Raw genomic sequence first — 24,275 nt, forward strand, 5'->3', positions numbered from 1 at the left:
TTGACAAGGAATAAGTTAATAACCCCGATAAATCGACCGACGATTCGTCGGATAGCGAAACGAGGCGCTGGTTTTTGCCAATTAAACGAATTTGCACCAGGAGATCTTGTTAATAACCCGGTGGTTGCAAATCATCTCCTTTTCCCTTCAATATACCATACGTTTTAAATTCCGATTTTAGCTTTCGAGAGTTCACAGGTGGTGAATATCTCGTTACCATGCAAAATTTTCCCACATCTTCTGGCGAATATTCAAGAATCAATCGCAAGGGAAATTAATTTAAAGTAGCACCTATACCTAGATTATACGATATGTATATCATTAATAAGAATTGATAAGGTGGCTTACTGCTTATTCGCCATTCTCTGTATATGTTATATTCGCTATGTAAAACTATAAATAATTGCCGTAATTTATATTTAAAATTATTCGAATGTGAGATGCAAAGATATCGATGCATAAATGTGTAAATGATGATATGTATTAGAACAGGTACTATATATAATGTCTTTCGCTAATTATTCTAGTCAAGTCATTTTTTTTACATACCTACATTCTTTTCGCATTCTTGCATAATGTTACATCATAGTATATTGTCACTTAAAAGAGGATTATCACGATCAAAGCTTGAGTTTCTTAATTATCTGCTTGTTACATTAAATAAATGTTATATAATTAATCAATTATCGATGTATGTCTTAAATGACTAATTAATAAGGGAAGTTAGGTAAATATAATCTTTTTAACGCTTTCTAAATCTTCTGTAAATTCTACTATGGTTCTATTTCGACACACACATTTATAAGTATAATTCAAAATAAAATATAAATAGACAATAATATTATAACACGAGAACGGTGCACAATAAAATTAACGAATTTTTGGATGTGTCGCGTCGGCGGAAGCACCGAATTGCGACGCAGTACCAGAGCACATCCATTGCCGTATATCAAATACATCACACTGGTATTTCATCTACTTGCTTATTATATCCACGTTATGTCCTCGATGGCTATTTGTTTCGAGTGGTCGCCAACGCTGTTTCGCGGGCATTATTAAAATGGGCTATCGCATAATTTGCATGGCGACAATGGCGTAAGGCGGCGCCCTGAAAAAGGGGCCGCGCGTTAAACGGTAATAACGGCAATTCTTGATATGACGAAGGGAAAGGGAAAGTCGAGGGTGCTCCTCTCGGGTTCGAGGATACCCGGGTGAGATAGATAGCGAGAGAACTCTACGAAGAGGAAGAAAAGAAAGATGAGAGACGCAGGAATGCAAGGGATAAAAAAAGCGAGGGAAGATATCATTATTTTTAACCATGCTTCTTGCCATCAGGGGGTGTACGACGACCCCTGACATGTATTTTTGCTCTTTGAGCACGTACGAAATATTTCTTATCTTTGTACGCGAAACATGCGAAATTTATATATGTAGAATATATATACCTACATAATTGTCTTCTTAGGGCCTAAGCAGAATGGCTGTCTTATAACCTTAAGACAGTGTTTTATGCCTTAAGTATTTGTCTTATGTAACGCACGATACTGTGTTAATGTTTCCTGTCTTGCGTAGTAACGCAGTATTGTGCGTTACATAAGACAAAGCTTAAGGCATAAAACACCGCCTTAAAGTTATAAGACAGCCATTCTGCTTAGGCCCTTAAAATGCTTATGATTATCAAAAGTACGTTAATTAAAAGTTAGAAACATTTAAATCTGACTTTGTCCGATAGTGAAAAATAATTTATAATATTGATAGCGAGAAATGATTTGTAATATCGAAGAAATTAAACATCTACATGCAAGCTGTATAAATTTATTATTATTTAACAAGCTTAAGTAATATAAATATTCAATTACATTTATATATGTAAATGTAATACTTCTGCCATTTTTAAGAACAATTTGAGAATAAGTTTGAGGTCGGTGAAAGTACAAAGCCTTTCTATTTCACAATGGTATAAGGAATTCGCCGCTCTTTTCAATGAAATATTTATATAGAGAGATTGTCCACGTTAGCGCATATATACAATACAAGAATGGCAACCTGACCCACTCGCATCTCAAGGGGAACAAACAGTACTCGTTGCATTCGTAACAAATTGGATATATTTCTTCGTGGATTTCAGGCGTGGTGACGAGAAACCGATTGTATCTGTGTACACCGATCCTCCGTAGGTTTTACTGCACAAACAGCCACGGTAATCGATACCACGAATTGCATGCCGTGGTAATTTCTTTTTAGAGGGAAGTCGCGGGTTTAAATCGCTCATGCGACGGCGGCAGGGAAATTGAATATATTACCGAGGTCATCAGTGTGCAAATGAAATTGAATATATCGTTATAGTTATCAGTATGCAATCGAAAGACAAGATTGAAACCACATATTATAGTTATTAATACAAATCGCTTATCTCGTAATAAATGATTAACTCGACGTTCCGTAATCTCAGAAAATATTCATCGCGTATCATATTTAAAGATCCGTCGCGAATTAAAATGTATAACGCACTCAGCTGGGCTCGGTAGATTGATATGAAGTTTTGTTTGAAGTCTTGTTGAACTTTTGTTTCCGATTCGAATACGTGCGTCAGTATCAGTCGGACGTAGGAATAGAATGGCTCGGAGCTTTATATCGAAAATTGATGGCGCGAACGTGACTAACGACCAGTGACTCGATATTTTTCTCTTAACCTGCTTTCATTCCCTCCTTTTTTTTCCCTCCTTCGCGTTCGTCTCCTCCGCGAAACGTTTGTCGAGTGACTCGCCTAATTTTACCGCCGTTTTCTTATACGAATGCGTAATGTGCCTGCTAAATGATTCGGAATGATTTCGAAAGGGCTAGCGCTAGTGACGCAATTCGTTACCTTCAATGATCGCCGACGTATCAGATTCCTCGGTGCACGTTTGCGTGCTGCAACAAGTTACATGCATAAGTCGGGCATATTTTACCGTGGCCGGTCGAGATCTGCGATGCGAGATAGCCGACGCGAGCGGATCAGAGAGGAACGATACGTGGCTTGCATTTCGACCGGTTTGCATTTCCGGTATCCCGTTTCTAAAGCGACTCCAAAAACTAATATACTTAGAGATCCCCGAAGGTAATGATTGAAATTCGAAATCGCGGTTCAACCGTTCTCCCGTAGATGAAAGTACGAGTCTCCGCCAACCGTAGTTGATTCCGGGTTGTATTCCGCGAGATAGAGGGAATACAATCCGGTAGTCGAGTACGGTGAGATAAACTCTCCACATCTGACACTGAAAGTTATTTGGAGAGCAAATATCTCCCAAACGACAATTAATTCTAAAAGCATTTACTGAATTTTAAAAGCGATTACAAAAAAATATTAAAAAAATATTACGTCAGAGCTTGCAATCTGGAGAATAATGATAAATTATTATGTCGCGATTTCTTTTCTGTAAGCAAAAGATATCGAGTACAGAAGATACTTTTTTTTTCAGCGCCCATAATGCCACGTGCGAAAAAAAAAATCGATCGCCTCCTCGTCGCACAATGGGATCCATTTGACGCTCCATCGACGCTTTCCCGGCGACGCGAATCGCCGCCAGTCAGATAATCTATCAAGGGACCGACTCCTCGCGCGGAAGTTTTCAGGGGCAAGCACCTGTGGAATACACCTATACCCAGAAATCCCGAGCGAGCCTCGTCGTCGGCACATCGCGGCGAGATTCGAGTTCGCACGGGAACGTGGGTGGCCGCGTCGTCGTCACCGGGGACAGAAGCAGGAGGGAACGCCGTGACCGAGGTACACGGGTACGTTTGATTGGACGAGAATGCTTTGGCGGTGAATCGACGACGGGGTGGGAACCAACCGTCCCGGGGGTGGGGGACGTGCGATGGGGTGTGAGGGGGTGCGAGAGTCGCAAAGTCGCGCGGGCTTATATAAACGCGCGGCGGACGGTTCGCCTTCGCAGAGCCGTATCAACCGTCGCTGGACGACACACCACCATCTCCGCAGATATTTGGCAGGCCCGGTTTTGTCAGCTACCCGACCACCATCAGCGTCAAGGTACGTGCTCATTTCTAACTGTATATATCAATTTTTCCCTTATTCGCATGATTATCTTCTCGGCGTTTCAAGAAACGTCCTCCCGCAAGTGTTATCAGCAGTTTTTGTCGTGTGACTTTGGAGAAAGAGTAAAGTTTTCCGTAACGGAAATATTGAAGTGTCAATAATTTCGATATTATAAACCAAAAGTTAAGTAGCTTCTGAATTCATATCTTTCTTTTTAAAAGATATAGAAATATAAAATACGAAAATAATAAATAAGTGAATGATAGAATCGCCCCCTTTTTAATTTCAAGTTTGTTTTATGATTGTGCAAAGATTTAGAGAGAGAAAGAGAGTTCCTGAAATAGTTAAAGATACAAAGTTCTGCTGCAACAATGCAGTGTTAGCAACGGCAATCCTTCAAATCGCATGATAAGTTGCACGCATAATCGCGGCGCATACCCTTACAGTTGGAGAAATAACTCCGCGCTCGTTACGTTATCCAATAATAAATTTCAGCGGGCTATGTCTCCCAGTAGTAAGACCCTGTATTTTCACAGACAGTAGTAAGACCCTACGTTACGTCGTACAACAGTAACTTCCCGCACAGTTTGTCAACCGTAGAAATTATTGAGGATATTTGGAGAGTCTCTGTTCGTTCTGTATATATATAAATAGGATAATTCGCGACTATATTACTTTGGAAGTTAAAACTAAGTCGACTTTATTTGATATTACGTGGAGAAAAAATTAACAAAAAAATTTCTTAAGAAATTCAGGCTTTACATAAAGTTTTATTGAAATGAAGGGAAATATTTTATAAAAACACAGAATGATTAAATTGTCATGTTTCAAATACCGATTAATGCGTATTAAGAAAATTTAGAAAATATATCAATTAAGTATTAAACAAGATTTTGCATTGTCTTACTCCACAAAATGGGCCTCATAAATCCGCCGAAATTACATTTGTTTAAAAGCTCTCGGGCTTGTCGAACAGGTGAAACGAGACAGTGCGGAAAGAGAAGGCCTCATTCTAATCAAGTACTGAATATCCTGTCGAGACCATCCATCGAAGAGCTTTTAGGGACTGTGATATAATTAAATAATAAAAACTCGTTGTTTGCTCTTGAAAATTAAAAGGATTTTCTCCCCTTTGGGGAAATATAAAATTTCATCGTTGAGAAATTTTATTGTCTCTTGATGCGAAATACGAGAAAATTTATAATGACTTTTTAAGTCATTATTACATCTTTACCAAGACCTTTCTCGAAATTTTTCAAAGAAAGAAGCGATTTTAAATTTATGGAGAAAATTCTTGTTACAAAATTGATACAGGATATATTAAAGCACCTTTGCATTAACGAATAAAATTTTACCTGGATGGAAATCGCTGCGCGTTTTTGCGGCAAAATATTCATCGTTACCATACCCATAATGTTCATTCCACACCCGTGTAGCGAAGCGCGATCGCGGTCGAGAGGGCACATAACACGCGTAGCAACAAAAGGATCAATTGTTGACAGATAAAGCACCTAATGAGACGCCTGCACCGCAATAACCAATCGTGATTCCGCAACGCTATTGCCAGTAGACAAAAAAATCGACGTGTATTTCGAAACACAAAACGCAAAACCGCAGCGAGCGCATTATGATAATTTGCAATCGATTAATATCTAATTACAGCCCCCGGACATTATCGCGAAGCGCGAAATTACATGCGTAGCAGGGTTGCTCCGCGATGCGTATCCTCGTAATTTCCTCTTCAATTGGCACGATCGATTAATAAGACCGACTAATCAGTTTGAACTGCATAATTATTAGTTTAAAAACGTCGCTGAAAAGCTTCTTAACAAGTAATTTACCGACGAATAATTTAGAAAAAAATTACTTAAAATAATTTGGAAATTTAATTTTATAAATGTAAAACAAATTCGCGACCCGAGAACGCATATTTGCGTATAAGTAGTAAAAGCCTGTTAGTATGCACCTTTAGGTATACGGCTTCGTCTGAAACTTTACTGAAACTTTTTACGACTTTGCGATACCACAAAAAGCATTAATGTTCCGCCAATCGGGAAGTCATTTCGTCAGTGTAATGAAAGAAAGAACGAAAAATTGTGACACTTTGCTTTTTGAAAGTTTGGCATTTGAGGCAGATTAATTAACTAATAATAACGCATTTCATACTTTTGCATCTCTGTAACCTTTATTTGTCACGAGGAAAATCTAAATTTTATGAGATTTTCTATACAGGAATATATATATACCTAAAAAATTTATGAATAGTTGTTTTTAGATCTGGATATTAATTATGAACGAGAGGAAAATCTTTCTACGTTATCTTTAAATTAGCTTCTATGTTATCTTTAAATTAACAAGATACGGTTACGTTAATTTATAATAATTATTTGTAAAATCAAAGTTGTTTTTGTCTTATTTCTTATAATTTCCCACGTAAATCGAAATGCGAATGATGTGGCCGTTGACTAAATTCTAAAATAACAAAAGCAATAAAATAGTCAGAAACGTGTTAAGCCTCCCATCGGGAAGACGAAATTTAAAAAGCCAAATTTTGCTGCGGTAGCTGTTATAATCGATGGTCAAATATTTGCGCACAATGGTTCGCGCGCGGCGATGTGAGTAAATATTTTACGATTGACTTTAGATAGAGACGCGTATTCGCCGTATTTACGAAACGATTAACGACGATGGTCAGCGGCGCACTCGGACTGTTACGGCGCCACGCCGCACCGGCAGGAAATTGTTGGGCGAAAGGATTGGCTCCAGGATTAGCGATAAAAAAGCAATGTTGTCTGTGAGCGCGCTTTTGCCGACATTAACTAAGCCAGAAATAAAAAGATTAGACGCAATTAATTACTTTCTACAAATAAAATTAGGATACACCTTTTTACGATTCACAGGAAATATTCTTCCTCGCGACCCTAATAACTTGCAATTTTAATAATAACGTTGTTTTAAAGCGAGAGATGAGGAAGAGAGAGAGAGAGAGAGAGAGAGAGAGAGAGAAGTTTGAGATAAAACGATATTTTACGATGTTTCTCTCGTTTTATTTAAAAATTATTACTCGAGCTTATTAAAAATACAAACCATTAAATATTTTAATTGTGAATAACAGTAACAACGAGGAAATAAAATAAACAACCCAAAAAATAGAAATGATAAATAAAACTTTAATCTTTAAGATTGTTAAATTTGCTTACGATCGGTAAATTATACAATGATGCGGATAATTACACTAGTCCCTATTCCTAGGAATAGGAACTAGTGTAAAGGTTTAACCTAGGTTTAAATGAGATGATGCTTTTTTGGAATAACGGCATTTGTATAAACCCGACGGGAAGCAAATTGCGCTCTGCGCACAAAACGCTCGACGGGACGTGGCGAGTAATGTCATTTTGCGATGATACGTCTGCGAGTTTCGTATGAATGGACTCTTGATGGTAGCGAGTTCTACCTGTACACCGGAACACATTTTAACTTTCACGCTCAACGATATGAAAGCCGCGAAAGGGTATATCTCGTCTACGAACATGATATATAGTATATCTCTCGCTGTGGTAAACTGTTTAAAGTATTAACGCTCGGTGTCCGTGCATATACGCAGGTAGAGGATGTATATTTTATATATTCGTTTCAGAATTTACGCAATTTTAAACGCGCTCGTGCTAATAGAATAAATGTCGTGGAGTATATCTCGCGTTAATTTTCAAAATACCTTAATTTAATTTTCCGCGCCGCGCTTTTCCGCATTACGAGATGTACTTTACACGAGAAACTTTGGGAAAATATTATCAACGAATTGTATAGAATCGATAAAAAGCGATATCTGTTTTGGATGTGATTTTGATTACAATTATTTTTTCAGTATAGCTGAATACATTTTTATTTGATTTTAGAGGATAAAGAAAACTAAAAAATGAATTTGTTAATAAAATAGAATACAACAAAAGGCAATAATCAATTATTGGATGAATCAACCGTAAATGAAAACGTAAAATGAAATGGCATCAGAGATGCATAAACTTATTAAGTAATAATGATAACAGTAATTTTTAAAAATGTAGATATTATTTTTAAGAGTTCACTTTATTTTTATATCCAATAATAATTAAACTTTTAGAAGAGGGACGCAATTTTTAGTCTTTTCCGCGTGATTTTATTCCGATTTACATTTAACCGACCTCTTTAATCATTTTTGCAGTCAAATACAGGCAAATTGACATTCCGCCGCAACGAAAATTCTCACGGGAACTAAGCGTTTGGAGCGCGAGCCACTTGGGGCGGAGTATCATTGATTTATAAGTAAACTCGGTCGCTTTATTTATTGCAGCGAGATCGTAGAAATTCCAGCGGGCTGAAAAGTAGTAGCTTTTAATATTAGCGCGAGCGGTACGAGCACCGGGTAAGGACGTACGATACATAACCGATCTAACGGCGGCGACGTTTCTCCCGCAATCGTCGTGCTTGGTCGTTTATCAGGGTTACCCAGGGTGCACTTTTCCTTTGTTTATGGATTTTTTACTCTAAACGTAATTTCTCTTCTAAATTGTATGCATTAAATATGCCCGCGATATTTTCATATCTCTGTAACTAATTTTCGAGTTAAAATCTGAAAATTTTTCATTGCAGTTAATGAAACAATTTATATTCCGTGACCATCACTTCTTAGAAAGTAAAATGAGATTATCCCCATAAAATGAATATTCCGTGTAACATGACGTAACGCCGTGAAGCATCGAAATGTGTGACGAGAGTTTTCGGGAACAAGGCGAACATGAGAATTGAAATTGCCGAAATGCCGCTCTCCTAAGGAAAACATCATCGAGATATTGTTTCCATAAAGTAAACACGGAGGCCAGTTTGTCTTCTTGATCGAAAAGATACGGCAGCCTCTTAATAATAGAGGTCGGAGCATGATGAAAGCCGCCGAGGCTTACGCGTATCGTGAAAAATGGCGGTACAGGCGCATCTAGTTTACTTCTATACGGATAACTATACTCAAGAAATTCATTGATTTTAACATTACTCTACTTTATTTTATTTCTATAAAAAAAAAAAACCGACCATATGTCGATGCACATAGAAATTGCAATTAAATATAGAGAAACGAATTAATTGCTTTGATAAAATTGTTAATATTTCTTGTTTGCAAAACATAATGACACGAAAGTATCGTTAATATGAACAAGTTATTCTATTATTGCAAAGCAGAAATGTGATAGATAAGTATTTAATTTTTGACACATTTCGTAATTAATACACAAACACGTGACATCGAAAAGTGAGATCGTTTTTTTTTATAGTAAAAATCACTCTTCAAATATGATAAACAACTTTAGATAGAGTCTTGTTTATTGGTGTTAATAAAATAATATGCAACTGACGGTAATGATTACCGGAAGTGTTTGAAATTGCGTGTTATCGTAGTTACGCCGCGGAAAGGAAATTGGATAATTAAGTACGATTGAATATGCGGAAAGCATGTTCTGTGACACTATCAACCGTTTCACAAACTGTGGGTTTATAATTCTAGATTAATTAATTAAAAGCTAAAACGCGATGTTATGAACGTGGAAAATATCTCCTAAGCTACACGACTAAGCTACACGATGCAGCAATATTTTAGACAAAAACGGCGAAGCGAATAAGTGAGTTTTATTACATTCCTGTGTGTGAGAAGATTTCAATAGGATTTTTCATACAAGGACTGCACCATCTCATGTACAATGTATTAAAAACGTGATACGGATATAGTTGCTTGCAAAATAAGATATATACAATTACTGCTTAATTTTTGAGAAGCTGCTCTTTACTTAACATAAGGTAGAAATAAAATAAAATTATGATATTTATGATAAATAAATGTAAACATAAAAAATAAGATTTCGAAAACAATTTGTTCCTGTATAAAATGTATTCGTTTCCTGTATATATTTACGTGACGAAAGTGCACTCTTTGTACATTTATTTATTTTCAAATCTGTACTGATCCTAAAATAAATCCTATATTTACTTAAAAAGTCGTTAGTACATCTAACAGAGCGCCAACAGGTCCGGCGGGACCGATCCAACGGGCGGGTCCAAGAGCTCGCAATTTTGTTATAAAACCCGTAAAATTGTGTACCTATCACGGTATACGCGCACCATACTCGGCTTTAGGTGCACAACAGCTGTGCGCGCTGTATGTGTATTCAGTATATGCCTGCAAATCCCTTGGGCGCTTAAAGTTAGATCACCACAAGATTACAGCGAGAATGGTAATTTTCTCATGCAAGCTTTAGCTTTATCATGACGTAATAGCGTTATCACTTCGGTCATTATGCAGCAAATTTATCTTATGCGTAGATAGGAATAATTTAAGGCTTGTATTTAATTAATTACTTATAATAAAAGAATAAATATTCGGCATCTTGTTAACATTTCGATAATTCATCGATTCGATCATAATTGAAAATATATATGATTTTTTTTTATAGTTCAGTCATCACCAATAATAATTTTAGCCTCGAGCATTGAGGCGGCATAATTCTTACGTTGATCTCTTAAAAGTCGTCATTATAAAACGAGGATTGTTTAATCAGCTGCAGAAGCTTTCTTGGATTAACTTTTATGATGAATTAATTTAATTTGCGCACGATGGATGTTCTCTACAGTGAATTTCGATCAAGTGGCATGTACGAACGACGATTAATATACATATATAAATGTCAAAGGAAAGATACATCATTCCGAGAGGATACACGCGATGAGAGTTCTATTAAGCCATGCGCCCTTCTCATTAATACCTTCCCTCTGTTGATATCTGTCGTGGGGTTATTTTATGTCTAATTAGAAAGTGATTAAAACAAATCCTACAGAGTATTTTAAGATAAAACGTAATATTCAAAAGAGGCCATTTAAAAGAGAAGCCAGTAATCCATCTTTTTTAGCTTAACGAGTTTAAAATAACGTTTTACTGTTGCGCTTTAAATAAAATGTTGAAAAATGTCTAGAAAGTTTCGTCTTCGCTTTTATATGATTTTTTTTATTGAGTTTGTACGTGCAAAATTTTATAGCGAATCCGTATCGTGTCGGACATGTTCATCGTTCGTGCCGTGCGAAATTCTCAAAGCGAGCGAAACTGCGGATAGACAACCACGATAACAATGGCAGCAATGACGAGCGACGAGCGAAAAAGGACTTTCTCGAAACAAAGGCGCCTCACCCGCGACACTGGCAAAGCGAAGGGTTGTCGAAATTCCAGTACGTTGTGGAATTTCGCCCCCGCATGTGTGCGCAAAATGCATTACGGTCCCATGTTAGCAAGTACGTTCGACATCTTTTTTTAATCCCATAATCCTTCGAAGAATTTTTGTCGCCATGCACTCTCTCTCTCTCTCTCTCTTTCTCTCATTTTCTTCTCCTCCCTTTCTTGAAATATTTAATGTATAAAATAGTATATTATACTCTTCAAAAATCCTTAATCCCTCTTTTTAAAATAGCGGAGTAAATTATTTTAGTCAAGTGTTCTCTCTATATACCTCGCACATTTTAACTTTTTCTCAAAATAATATCCTTTCAAACGCAAATGCAAATATCGTATAAAAGATCGAAAATAACGGGACATGCACCGAAAAGGTCAAAAAGAGATCTCCGAGCTAGCTACGTAAATTTTTTAAAATAATATTTGCGATTCTTGAGAAGAAAAACAGTACTTGGTTGTCGGACGTGCACTGGATCGTCAAGCGTTTCCTAAGTTCGCCTCCCTAAGTGGAGCACGAAGTTAAGCATTCTTAAGATTCATGTACCGTCGCGTAAATCGTATATCGAACAGAAAGTTACTTCCGCGTGGATATCGTAACGATGAGAAGTCAAATGTCAATATTTCGAATTACGAAGTTTAGCAATGTCTTCTTATTGACAGATAAGATACGTCAAAATTCAAAGTTCAAGGCAACATGTATTGTCGTTAACATATGGCCATCGATGGATTGTACTTTGTAACAATCTCACTGAATATAATCAGTATTGTGAATCTTAAGGACAAACGAACGAAAGGGATAAATATAGTACAGCTCTTAATTACAACTGCAATGTTATTCAATTATTTTATTCAGTTTTCCATTAAAGTCTGACAAACTTTCGAGAAGAGTTAAAACATTGAGTGTTCTGAGCGAAGTTTAAGATTAAATAATTTGCACACAACAAACTATACGAAAAAGATGTTATTCCTAACCATTTTATTTAAAGAATCTTCAAAAATTAACGAATTTTTAATATTATGTTATATTATTTATCTGTGACATGAATCGTTTATAATGATTGATTTTAATTTCAACTGTAACATAAATTGCTTCATAACTTTTAATTCTGACAGGCTAGAAACGGGTCTAATGTTGCGCGGTTTTAGATATTAAAAATGTGCGGTCATTAATTCGAACGGACGATATAGTAGTAATGGAAACGGTGATTCATGTCTGAGTGCGGGACATATCTTTAGATAAAGAAACTTTTTGCGAAATCATGAACCTTTTTGTCGGAATGACTTGGAAAATTCTTATATCATACAGAAAAAGAGTGAGAGTGATGAAAATAACGCGTCTATGTCGGTCTAGGCGACTCCCCCACGACAATATTTTATTAATTCAGACGGTGGTTTTTGGAGAAGCTGATGATCTATTATTTACGAAAATTGCTACAGCTGTACCGACTCTCCTATTCAGCTCCTAGCTAGCCAGACACATATAAAATCATATACACATATCACGTTGGCGAACCGTCTGCTTATTATTAAGCGTTAAGGCTAGGGCCACTCGGCAATAAATTCTCGTTATCACATTAGTGCGTCCGAAACGCAACTGCGTATAACATGCCGAACATCACAGAGCGTCGAGTAAGTCCACAGAATTCTAATTCGCGGTCTCGGGCCGTCAATCTCAAAGAGCAAGAGATAACGTGTGTTCGTGTGTACCAAGACTCTCAAACTTAAACGCATGTTACGAGGTATGAATTTTTTAACGGTTCACGTTACTCGTAAATCCGACGTATCCTCTAAATTCCACGTATTAGCGTCGAGGAGAAAAAGACAATATAAATATATGCCAGAGTCAAGACCTCATTAACGAAGATAATCCCATAAAATCGAGATAAGCTATAAAGGCTGGAATGAGACATCAAGACGTTACAAAAAGCTTCTCTCGGCTTTTTCCAGCCGCACAAGATGACGTCTCCGATCAAACAGATATTCTCATAAGGGCATCCAACGCATTGCCCGTTCGCGTAGTCGTGTATTGACCGCCTAAACGCTCGTAAAACCGCGCGCTAAACTCGTTATTGGAGGAGCCTGAAGAAAGGCAAGGTCCTCATCTCATCCGGTCTCATCCGTCCATTCTTATAATCTGCGAATACTTGCGCCGAGAATTTAATTTTCCCGGTGTGACGTACGCGAATGAACGAATGACGTGCCACACGATGTATCACCTATCGTGCGGCAACGCGCAGATTTGTATAGAGGGTCTATCGTAAGAATTTCTTCAATTCCAATGATTCAATAACCGAATCTAACGCCAGTTTTAAGAAAATTTATATATTGAAAAGAAATGTCTGATTTTTTTTTCGAAAAATTAACTTTATCATCGTACAACGAAAGCCAAGGATGTGTGATAAGACACCGTGTATGTTCATTCATCGCTGTTTCGCGAGAACGGTTATGCTAATGAGGTTCGTTATCCATCAGCTACTGTTACTGGACTCCCACATCCACGAGAAAAATGCCAATATGGCTGCACAATCAATAATAACAACGCGCGGGCATTTAATTTGATTACAATTTTATTGGGTCGTTAATTCGTATATTTGTTGGATTGGTTTGAATCTTTAAAATACAACGGTCGTTCGTTTTGCACCAATGATTATATCGCAGCACGATAGAAAGGTTAAATGCGTGCTTAATATGCATTGTACACATATATAGAGCAATATTATTCACTTATTAATACAGTCACGAGCCATCGACGATTGGTTCATTAAGTCGCGTTTATTTATATTACTACGTCGTAATTATTTTTATGGCATGAGGTTATTAATACAAATTGGAGTATTAATACGAAATATGACTACGAAATATTAATACGATTGGAATAGGATATAATGCACCAGCATTACTGTAGGTTTGCGTTTTACTCTATTGGAAAGTATATGACCACCCTGAATCGATTTGTCGATCGAGCTCGTCGCCGGCAGAGCCATATTTACTCGCTCGAAACCTATCCGTATGTTCCTCTTACCCCGGGAATTATCGTGTTTATTTGTAGTGATGTTAAACAGAATTCCTCAACACTATAGGCTCTATTTTTCTGGTCCGATAATTCATCGCGAGTGTATACATAAAGAATATTGGAATAACAAAATCATTTCATAACTTTTTAGCGTGTAAAAGAGAAATATGAAAGTTCTACAGGATCACGTTGCTTTACGTGTGTAAACAAGAAGAAAATAGGAATTATCCCTGAGATATCCTATTTAAGAGTAATTAACGTCGAGGAACGCGCTCCAAAATATAATTCTTCAACGCGAGCTTATAGAGTCCCTCTAATCAGATCGAATTTTTATTAATTGGTGGTCGTTGGTAGTCCAGTTAATTCGAGACGTTGAAGTTGTCCGGTTAATTTTACACAGTATAGGTGTATATTTCTTTCTCTCTCGCAGAATTTTGCCAGAACTGCAAGTTGGCCAGACTCTGATTAGAGGGACTCTACACGAGCTGATCAAACAGCGCAATCTGCGCCGTATTGGCTCGCGATGATGTTCTTGCTCAATTCTTGCAAGATTAACCGCGCCCGTCGGTGACGACGGGTTTCCATTATTGTGCGTCATTCTATTGTCTCGCAAATCGCGTCTGTTTTATTTTTGCATTCCAATATGCGAGCACAGGGTAAATGCACGCGTGCACGATACACCGTCGCGATAACTGCGCAGAGCGCATTAAATGCATCTACAATGTCGGCGAAGTTGCGACAACGGACAATGTATTGCAGAATCGGCCTCAACGATTGCATTAGTTGCCACTTTATCGAGTGTATGGAAACATTTCATGAAAAAGACGTAACTGACACGTACGTCGGCGAAAGTTTCCGTCTCGAAATTCCTAACGCCGCGCGCCGTGACTTTTCCCATAGTTTTAGCCTTAAGTCAAATAGAACTGTTGAAGCGAAATTAAGTGAATAGTATGAAAGAAATGTCATAGATTTCGCAAATTCATATTTCATATGATAAACAATTAAAAATTTTAGCTTTTTTTTCCTTAAAAGTATATTCTATAATACCGATAAATTCAAAATTGTATAAAGTAAATAAAAATAATTTGCATATAATTCTGAAAAATGTAAAAATACGTTCGACCTGCAGATATAGGATAATTAAACCACAAAAGAGACAGAGATGTGTGTATTACACAAAAGACTATTCTATTTATAAACCTAATCATACGAGATGAAGTTCCGAAATAGCTGCGCGTTAACTTTCACGTGCTCAACCGAAACTGCCCGATATCGCCCAAAATTCCGTAAATATCGCTCGAAATAGCGTTTGTGATAAGCGATCGTTCATTCGGATTTAATCATGCGTGGCTTTTATCATCATCCGGGGGCAAATTTCGTCATCCGCCACGATATCACGCATATTATACGAGTAATAAAGAAGGAATCGTTAACTATCGCTGTTGACGACATCGCTCGGGAACTAAAACGATCGCTGCCGCGATCGAATCGATTTAGGGAGTAGATAGAATAATACTGCAATGTTATTGCCGAGAGCGAAGTGTAAAACGCGTTCGTTCGATCGCGCCGATCGCGGCATATATTTCATTACAGAGAAATGCGAGCATTTAATAACGAAATGGACGCAAAAGAACAAACTAAAAGGTGAGAAGACTGAATCGTGTTACAATTGCGTAGTCGGTCGCGTATCGTGAAATCAACACATTGACTCTTTTTTTTCTGTTATCGCCTCGTTACTTCAGAAATAATGTTTTCCTTGTCTTCTGTATTCTATCGTAATGAGACCGCCGATGTTTTGAATTTTTACATAAACGCAATAATACCAAACAATATTGATACAAATAAAATAATCAATAAGAAATACGAAAAGAATGACAGACTGAATTTTAGCTAAGAAATATCTTGGCTAAGATAACACTTTTTTCAAATTGCTATAGAAACACATCTTCTAAATAATGTTACGATATTTATACATCATAAGATTGATTTGCATTATTCCTAATGGTTGGCAAATTTTTTTCGGCAAAGTGCGACCACTTCGCTTCGTAGACAAACAAAAATAAAAGCCCTTCAGCGCGTAAGAACGATGGTAGGAAAAAACCGACGGGATCGCAAGACTGAACGATCGACACAAGTACAGTTTCTGGATCGAAACTCGATTATCGCGTTATTAGATTCGCCTCGCGGTTACGACGGCACTACCGGGAACAATTATCGGAAACGTGTTTTCTAGGAAAATGAATTTTTGCATCGGGAACCAACTACATTAACCGCACGATATACTTAGCATACCCTTACGTTGTCACGTGGCTTCTTTTTTAGATAGATATGATTTGATTTGTCTCACCCACCTCGTTCGGCGCAGAGTTACGCCTAAGTAAGCCGGGGACGATAAATTCGACGAAATTACGTAGATTTATAGAGAGAAGAAAGAAAAGAAGAGAAGAGAGAGAGAGAAGAGAGAGAGAGAGAGAGAGGGAGAGAGAGAAGAGAGAGAAGAGAGAGAAGAGAAGAGAAGAGAGAGCTCGCGGCTTCTCCCGGGTATACAGTAAAGCGAAGACGACGGCGCCAGAGTCGTCTAATCCGCATTAATGGCAACCGGGGAAAATTAAACGCAAACTTTAAGTGTTCTCGGGACGTTAACTCTGTACAGTGCGTCTTTCTGTCTTCTGTTTCCCTTCAATGTTATAAGTATGCAGTTAAAGTGTGGAAATGATCCATTTAGTGGACATTACGAGCGGAGGAATGACTTGAGAAATCGTATAACTTGAGAAATATGAAGATTTATTTTGTCTGCGATCAACCATAATGCAGATTAACAAGAGTAGTGCTTTTTTAGTTCCCCATATATGTGGGTGTATCTTTATACGGACACAATTTACGAAAGATACGAATTTAATAAATAGGATTACTCATCAAATTTTTAACAAACGCTTTGTGCGTTTATAATAACAAAACAGTGCGAAGCTATTTGTCGCGCATTATTGATTATACGTGGCATATAGTAACTCGGAGTTGGTACACTGTAAAAGAGAGAAATAGCGTTCCACAACAAAAAAGCATAAACGCGTCGTCTTTCACGGGCGAAAATAAATACGTGGGTATGGAATATCAGTCTGTAGCCATCAATTATTCGCGAACGGCGAATCCAATTATCTACCCATACTTCAAGGCACTATTCAAAGCGAGTTGTGATTATACCGCAATAAAATGCTGATTGAATAAATACCAAAGTGAGGGAGCGAGAGAAAAATAAGCGAAATTCGTAGAGATAAAGAGAATAAAAGAGGGTAAAATAAGAACTTCGACTACAGCTAGAGTTTCTAAATGTCGCATCGTTCCGTTTAGCGTATTTGAAAATGTATATCGCGCTCGCGCAGATCTGCTCATCGATATTATTTAGTCTCCAAACTAAAAATAACGATCTACTTTCGTTATTTTTAATTTCCAGACTAAATCCTAGCTTTTATCTTAATTCCATACTAATTATCTCGTCTAAGGTTCTCATTGCTAGTGCATCTCTTGACGGCGTTGTTAATAGAGCGTGGAATATTATTAGGTATTCCGCGTTATTGGAATAGAGATCGTTCCATTTAGAGACCATACGTTAGTTCTAAATCCTCGATTGCAACGTTACTGTTATGTGGGTGCGCTATTAACTCTGCAGAAAGCTGCCTCTACCCCGCATATGCATTACCATCGGATGACGGCGGGACGTTCCTCGTGGGTCGCGAATCGCGAGTTGAATAGTTTGTTAGCCGAGAACGCGCTTACTTTTCTCCATATTCCGGAGAGGCCATTGTTTCATCTTTCACGCCTTCAACCACCGCCGCGATCTCGTCCTCCTTCCCACCTTACTCGGCGTTTCATTCAACGAATTTTCCGTGTCTTGAGAGATACTTGAAAAGATACTGACCGCCCCACGGTGGTTTCGGGAACAATATTCACATTGCTCGACTAAAATACGATAAATGTAGATAAATCAACCGTCGCTTAATCAACGATCACTTGCCGCGTTTATCGCGACGCGATACAATATTTTGAGAAAGTGTCTGGGAATTTTGCCTTCGAAAACATATGAGCGAATTAGCATCTTTTTAGTAAACATTGTTTTTCTTATACAGCTTTTTCTTATCCTTACGACTTGTGTCTGGCGATGTGAGATCAGCAAAGTCACGTTGCATATTTATAAAAGAAGTTGTCCTAAACTAACAAATCAAATGGTAGCTGAGCAGCCAAGCATACTGTCTTGATAAAATGTATTTAAAGTTTTCTTGCGTATTCCCCATGCACATATTTCCTATCTTATTTTTTATTCTATCTTCTCTCTTTTTCTTTTTCTCTCTTTTCTTATCGTACAAAATATTTAGAATTAATATACAATTCTTGCCAACTAATTGAAGCTTCAAATGTAAACTTTAAAAGCTCTGAACGTATTTTTCCAAAATAGTATCTTCCTTATATACCATTCCGCCAACCGCCAACCAACACAATTATTGTTGCGTATTCGAGCAAGTTTCGTACTTGGGTTGAATTTTGCTACGTCAAATTAGACTTCCACGAAGATGAAATTGCGCGAGTGTTTCAAGATTTTGTCCAACCCGTTGCACCAGTAAGGTTGTTCGTAATCAAGAACCTTTCTCTCCCGAGAGACTTGCTGCTCCTTAAAGGCCCGCAGACGCGCTCCATATGCATGGGTGAAACGTATCCATCGACATCTTCGTATTATTGCCATTAAACGATAATGGAGATAGTAGAGTAGTGGAACGAGGAATATCGCAGGATTACGTATTACAAAGGGAATGCGTGTGAACACGTCGCTTTGTATTCCCGCGTCTCAAGCTCATTTATCGTCGAATTTAACGCTAAATGTGACTGCCTGGAATGCCGAGCGCTATTCCTGTAATGCAGAAATTCAAATCTCCAGACGAGATCCGAATAGCTACGTTCATATTTATATAAAAGCATGATCGGCGTTCTCATTTTTATGTGCCGCGTGCCCAGATTATCTTACAATTAGATAAGAATCTCGTCTATTTGACATAGATTATCATTCACGATTTATATACTTATATGATTAGCTCTCGATTTATAATTATACAATCAATTATTATATAACTATACGATTAATTTGCTTCAGATGCAGCCCAAGATGACCGTCTTGTGCACGCTAGTGACGTTCGTAGTCGTCGTCGCAGTTTCGAGTCTCACAGCCGACGCAATACCGCATAGGTAATATAAATCTTATTGTAATGGTAATATAAATTAAATTAGTTATAAGTTGATAAGTTGATCAGCTATAGCTGAACGATAAATCAAAGAGAAGAAGAAAAATATATCTATGAGTATTCTAATAACAGAGCATATATAATAATAATAATAAGACTCTTAGAGAATATAATAATAATAATAAATTAATATTAAATCCTAATATTAAATTAAATAATGAATTAATAAATCCCGTTTATCGAGTCACATATGAATGTTCGCGAGTTTTCTCTCTCTGCCTTTCTTTTTTCTTTTTTTTTAAAGACTTCTATATTACATAAAAATATGGATTTAACATGATTGATGGAAAAGCTGATGAACGCTAGCAGTAAATCTTTTAGCTACGTGTCGCTGCCTGGATTAGTTATATTCAACAATACTTACGATGCCCGAAATTAATTTTTAAATATACTTATAGAATCAATGCAAATATCGCAATTGCTCCGAGCGCGTATTTACAATTAAATGAAAGTATTGGATGAGAAGCAGAAATATGCATCTGGTCGAACAGTTTAACCTAGTTCCCGTTTGACGACACGCCAACCGATAGAAAGGACTCCTGGTAACTGAAATGACTCGCCGAACGACGTTTCCGACAATCGCGAAGGATAATTTCGAATTACATGCAAACGTATCTATTAACGCCTGAATTATATACGTCACAGAATTATATTTTTGTCAGTCGTTTTTTATGAGCTCGCGTATCATTCAGTTCAGCTTCCAGAGTCTCTTTCTCGTAAGAGCAAAATATATTTTGCAAAGATTGTAAGTTTTGATCGTGTTTTGATCATGTTCCCAGTTAAATTATATTTTCCACGCGCGTGTTCTTTGTGTCGTCATGCGATGCTTATTGCTGAGCGCGAGTAAAGTAATCGATCAATTCCAATTTTACCCGACGCACGCAGCCATGAAAATTATTGGGATCAGCAGGATGACATAGATCGAGACGAATTTCTAGAGTTCCTCTCTCGTATGAGTCGCGCTATCATGAGCCGCCCTGAGTTGGAAAAGTAAGATAACGCTACAATGATCTTAATGTTAGAATGCATAATTTATGCACATGTATCAATGTCCAGCATGTCCGAAATATTAATTTTATTCATATATATATATATATATATATATATATATATATATTATACATATAAATAATTATTCCTATCTATTGTATTTATATGGCTTTTATGATATTTTATTTTAGTTGCTTCAACAATTATATGTCAACCTTTAAATTTTTTAAATTAGAATTAATTCAACTAATGTTTAGTTAACTAACATGTTTAGTTGCTCATATCGGACTAAATATTTTTTGGGATTAACAATTTTTTTTCTCAGTGTGCGATTGATTTCCAAGAAAGCTTATTAAAAAGTTAATTCATAAAAGTTGAATCTCAAATTAAACTTTGGAACAATAGAAAGCATTTCAAAAGGAAATTTATCCCCTGAATGCTTCGAGCGCTTTATATTCAGAACATTATTTTTCCGTTGGTATTTCTTCCGTACTGCAGTGGCTCTCCTATTTGCCTTTAATTCCACCAGTTATAAATGGACCACTCATTTTTAGGAAGGGTCTTTATTTAAAAAATGTCGATAATGGATTTTTACTGTACGTGTCCTTTTTTACATCGACACACATTCGTATATAGAAGAGACTTCGTTCCAATCAATTGATATAAGAGCCGCGACAGGATCAGATGTCTGGCTTTTATATAGTTACGCCGACGCGGCCCGATTGCCTTTTTATGCGTTTCTCGAGGAACGAGTGTTTCTTGGTGCAAGGCCCTTTCTAAGATGGTCGTTTCAAATATAGTAATGTGATAAGCGTCCAATCGACACGTCCGCAGCACCAAACGAGGATTGGATCTGGGTCTCAATCGTGGCTTCAGCGGTTCTCAGTCGGCGAAACACTTGATGGGACTCGCGGCGGCGAACTACGCTGGCGGTCCTGGACGAAGGCGTCGCTCGGAACAGGCGTAGATCGCAGAAACGATCGCTGATGCAGAGAGATTACTATATACAACTCGTAATAATGTCACTCCCGACTCCGATCCTTCCACTTTGTCTCTACCTCGAGCTTGAACCACCGAAATTCAGAATCGTCCGTTGCCAGTGGCGTAACTAAATGCACTCGAGCGATTAATTACTCCCCTCTCCTCCTTCCCCCCCCCCGCCCCAAGTAAACCTATAGAGTATAGATATATGCACTTCCTTCAAAGCGCAAATAGTATAAGTTCCTTATTAATAAAAAGATTACGATTATAGATACGATTGTAGCTAATCGATGTTGATAAATTCGATTTTACATTCTACCGTTTAGTCCTTGCACTTGGAATTTTGCACACTCCTTCTAGTTGCACCACTGGCAGTTCGCAACTGCGTTGCTAAATTACTCTTCATTCTGTATCGGTTCCGTAGAAGCGGATGCGATAATATCGCTCCTGGCGGAAATGATTAATTTATAATAGACATGCACAAAGTAGTGCATTAAGTAGATTGTTTATTTGTGTTTTATATTAATTCGGCTAGAATACGGTTCAATCTTTAATTAAGAATTGATTAATAATATAAATGACAAGTTTTGAAGAAAGATTTAAGTCAGATTTAGAGTACCTATTCTTTCACTCGTGGATCCATGTACTGACATCAAGATTTTTTTAATTTTACGGAATGGATCGCTCGGATTTGTTTTTACAATTGAACTTTTCCTTCCCTCTTTCAACCGACGAGGACAAACTCGGTGCAGCTCGAGAGAACCGTAAAGGCATTCTTCGCCAGGTATCGTTATTGCATTTTGTTCTTCCGTTATCTTTATTTGTTACGCGTGAGCCGCGTACGGATTAGCAACTTTATTCATGCCGCAAGTTAAATGAAGTGGATAGACGGTAGCATTTCGCTGATCCACCGAGAGGGCTCCTCCGAGTCGCGCCTCCGCGAATCGATGACGCTCCACTTCCGGGCTGCATTTATTCTAGTCATTACTGTCTGCAATTGAAATCGTATACACCGCGGCGAGTTCCCCCGAGCGAACGCCGCGCGCGAGAGAGAAATTTCCTTTAATCCTTTACGCGCGCGGAATAATTTTTCTTCCGCGGCTTTCGAACGCTCGCTTCGTTAAACTTTCATACCAGACGATGTATTGTACGATCGCTCGCACCCCTTCGTCTCTCGGTCTTTTTCTCTTCTCCGATATTCTATAGTGACTCTCTTGTAAAAAAAAAAAGACTCGTCGTACTTACTATGATAATCGTAATCGGTGTTGCGTTTCTTAAGGTCAGGCGTTCTCAAACCTCGTTTCCGCGCCGACGATAAAGCAAATCCGCGTTGTGCGTAAATACCTCGTCAGCAAATCAATCCGATTTCGTCGGTCGGCTAAAGAGCTTACGTAAGAAACATCGGGCGATCGTATTTTTTATTTCATGCGTATCGAGCGTTTTACGGCATTTCGTGTCGGCATGCGTATCGCGCGAAACGATTTGAGGAGTTTGAGGACCCTGCTATTTAGGTCATTTTGTTTTACTAGCTCCGACGTCTATCTACATCTTATGTAACAGGCAACGTGCACGGATGCACGCTGCGCTTGCATAAAACAAGATCATATAAAAAAAAAGCGACGTAGAGGTAGTAAAACTTCGTCCTTCTTTCGTGTTGTAGACTACCTTAGACTTAGTCCGTAGGTCAGGGGTGCGCAAAAAGAAATGTCCGATTTATTTTAAAATAAGAAAAGGAGAAACAGAGCAGCTCGATATTCCAACATGTTGTTATATTACAAATCATGTCGAGAAAACAAACATCGAACGTTACGCACGACTTTCCGAAATTCAATTAACCTGGCCTGAAATTAAATCAAATTTTCAATGAACTACTTGAAATATTCAAATTCGTTGCTTTTGTAGCGAGCAGCGAGCAGTTTTCAATAGTACATTAACAGATTGCAGATTTTTTACCATCTCAAACGCTGCAAACAGTTCAGTCGTAACGAAATTCAAATTTTCAACTGAATGCGACCTATTTTGACATTTGGCTTGTGCATTCCTGTCAACAGGTGGTAACCAAAGCGTACAGTAAGTGTCGAGAACGGTTCGGTTAATCGTACTCGACGATAACACGCGATATAATTGGTAAGACTTGGAGCAACCACTAAATAACCCGGTTAAATTATGCGAAATCTTCAAATTATACTTATTTACAAGATTAACGATCTAAAATCCGTATATATTATTTTGAAAATAGAACGACATTCAATATAGAGATAATTATAATTAGCTCGTTTGTCTTTCAGGAAATATTAACACATATTGTTCAAAAAGTCTACAAGATAATGCTAATTGAACGGCTATTAATCAATCGCTACAAAAGTGGATGATAACATTTGCCACGCATGGTATTTCCATAACTATTTTGCATATAATAACTCCCCCGTTGCTCCAATACCCGACGTAATCGTACGTTCGATCGACGTACGCGGATCTCGTTTAGTGAATAAATTACCTACCATTTCAAAAATAAATGTGCGCGGACGAAGCGATTTGTTCGCTCTTAATCGCGAAATCCGGTTTGGTTATCACCAAACACCCAGACAGCGAAGCGCGTGAAGTCGACCTGCGTTATTTCTGTGTATTATAAAGAGATTTATTGCGCCTCTAGTAAAAACTGATCGTAAATAAAAGTTACTTTAACCCAGCTATGCGCGTATGTTTATTCCGACCAATACATTC

The 24,275-nt window shown here is 37.7% G+C and overlaps 1 protein-coding gene across 1 annotated transcript; it reads left to right on the forward strand.

Annotated features, from left to right (window-relative positions):
* Positions 1-3,842: 3,842 nt before the first annotated feature.
* Positions 3,843-24,240, forward strand: Dh31 (diuretic hormone class 2). Its single transcript, XM_077409170.1, is given in 5 exon segments — positions 3,843-3,963; positions 3,966-4,030; positions 19,433-19,524; positions 20,466-20,570; positions 21,405-24,240. Coding segments are annotated over 5 exon segments (501 nt in total). The 5' UTR covers positions 3,843-3,857; the 3' UTR covers positions 21,538-24,240.
* Positions 24,241-24,275: the final 35 nt, after the last annotated feature.

Source organism: Temnothorax americanus, unplaced genomic scaffold, assembly GCF_048541705.1.
Source record: "Temnothorax americanus isolate GAGA-0224 unplaced genomic scaffold, ASM4854170v1 Scaffold26, whole genome shotgun sequence".
Classification (NCBI taxonomy): domain Eukaryota; kingdom Metazoa; phylum Arthropoda; class Insecta; order Hymenoptera; family Formicidae; genus Temnothorax; species Temnothorax americanus.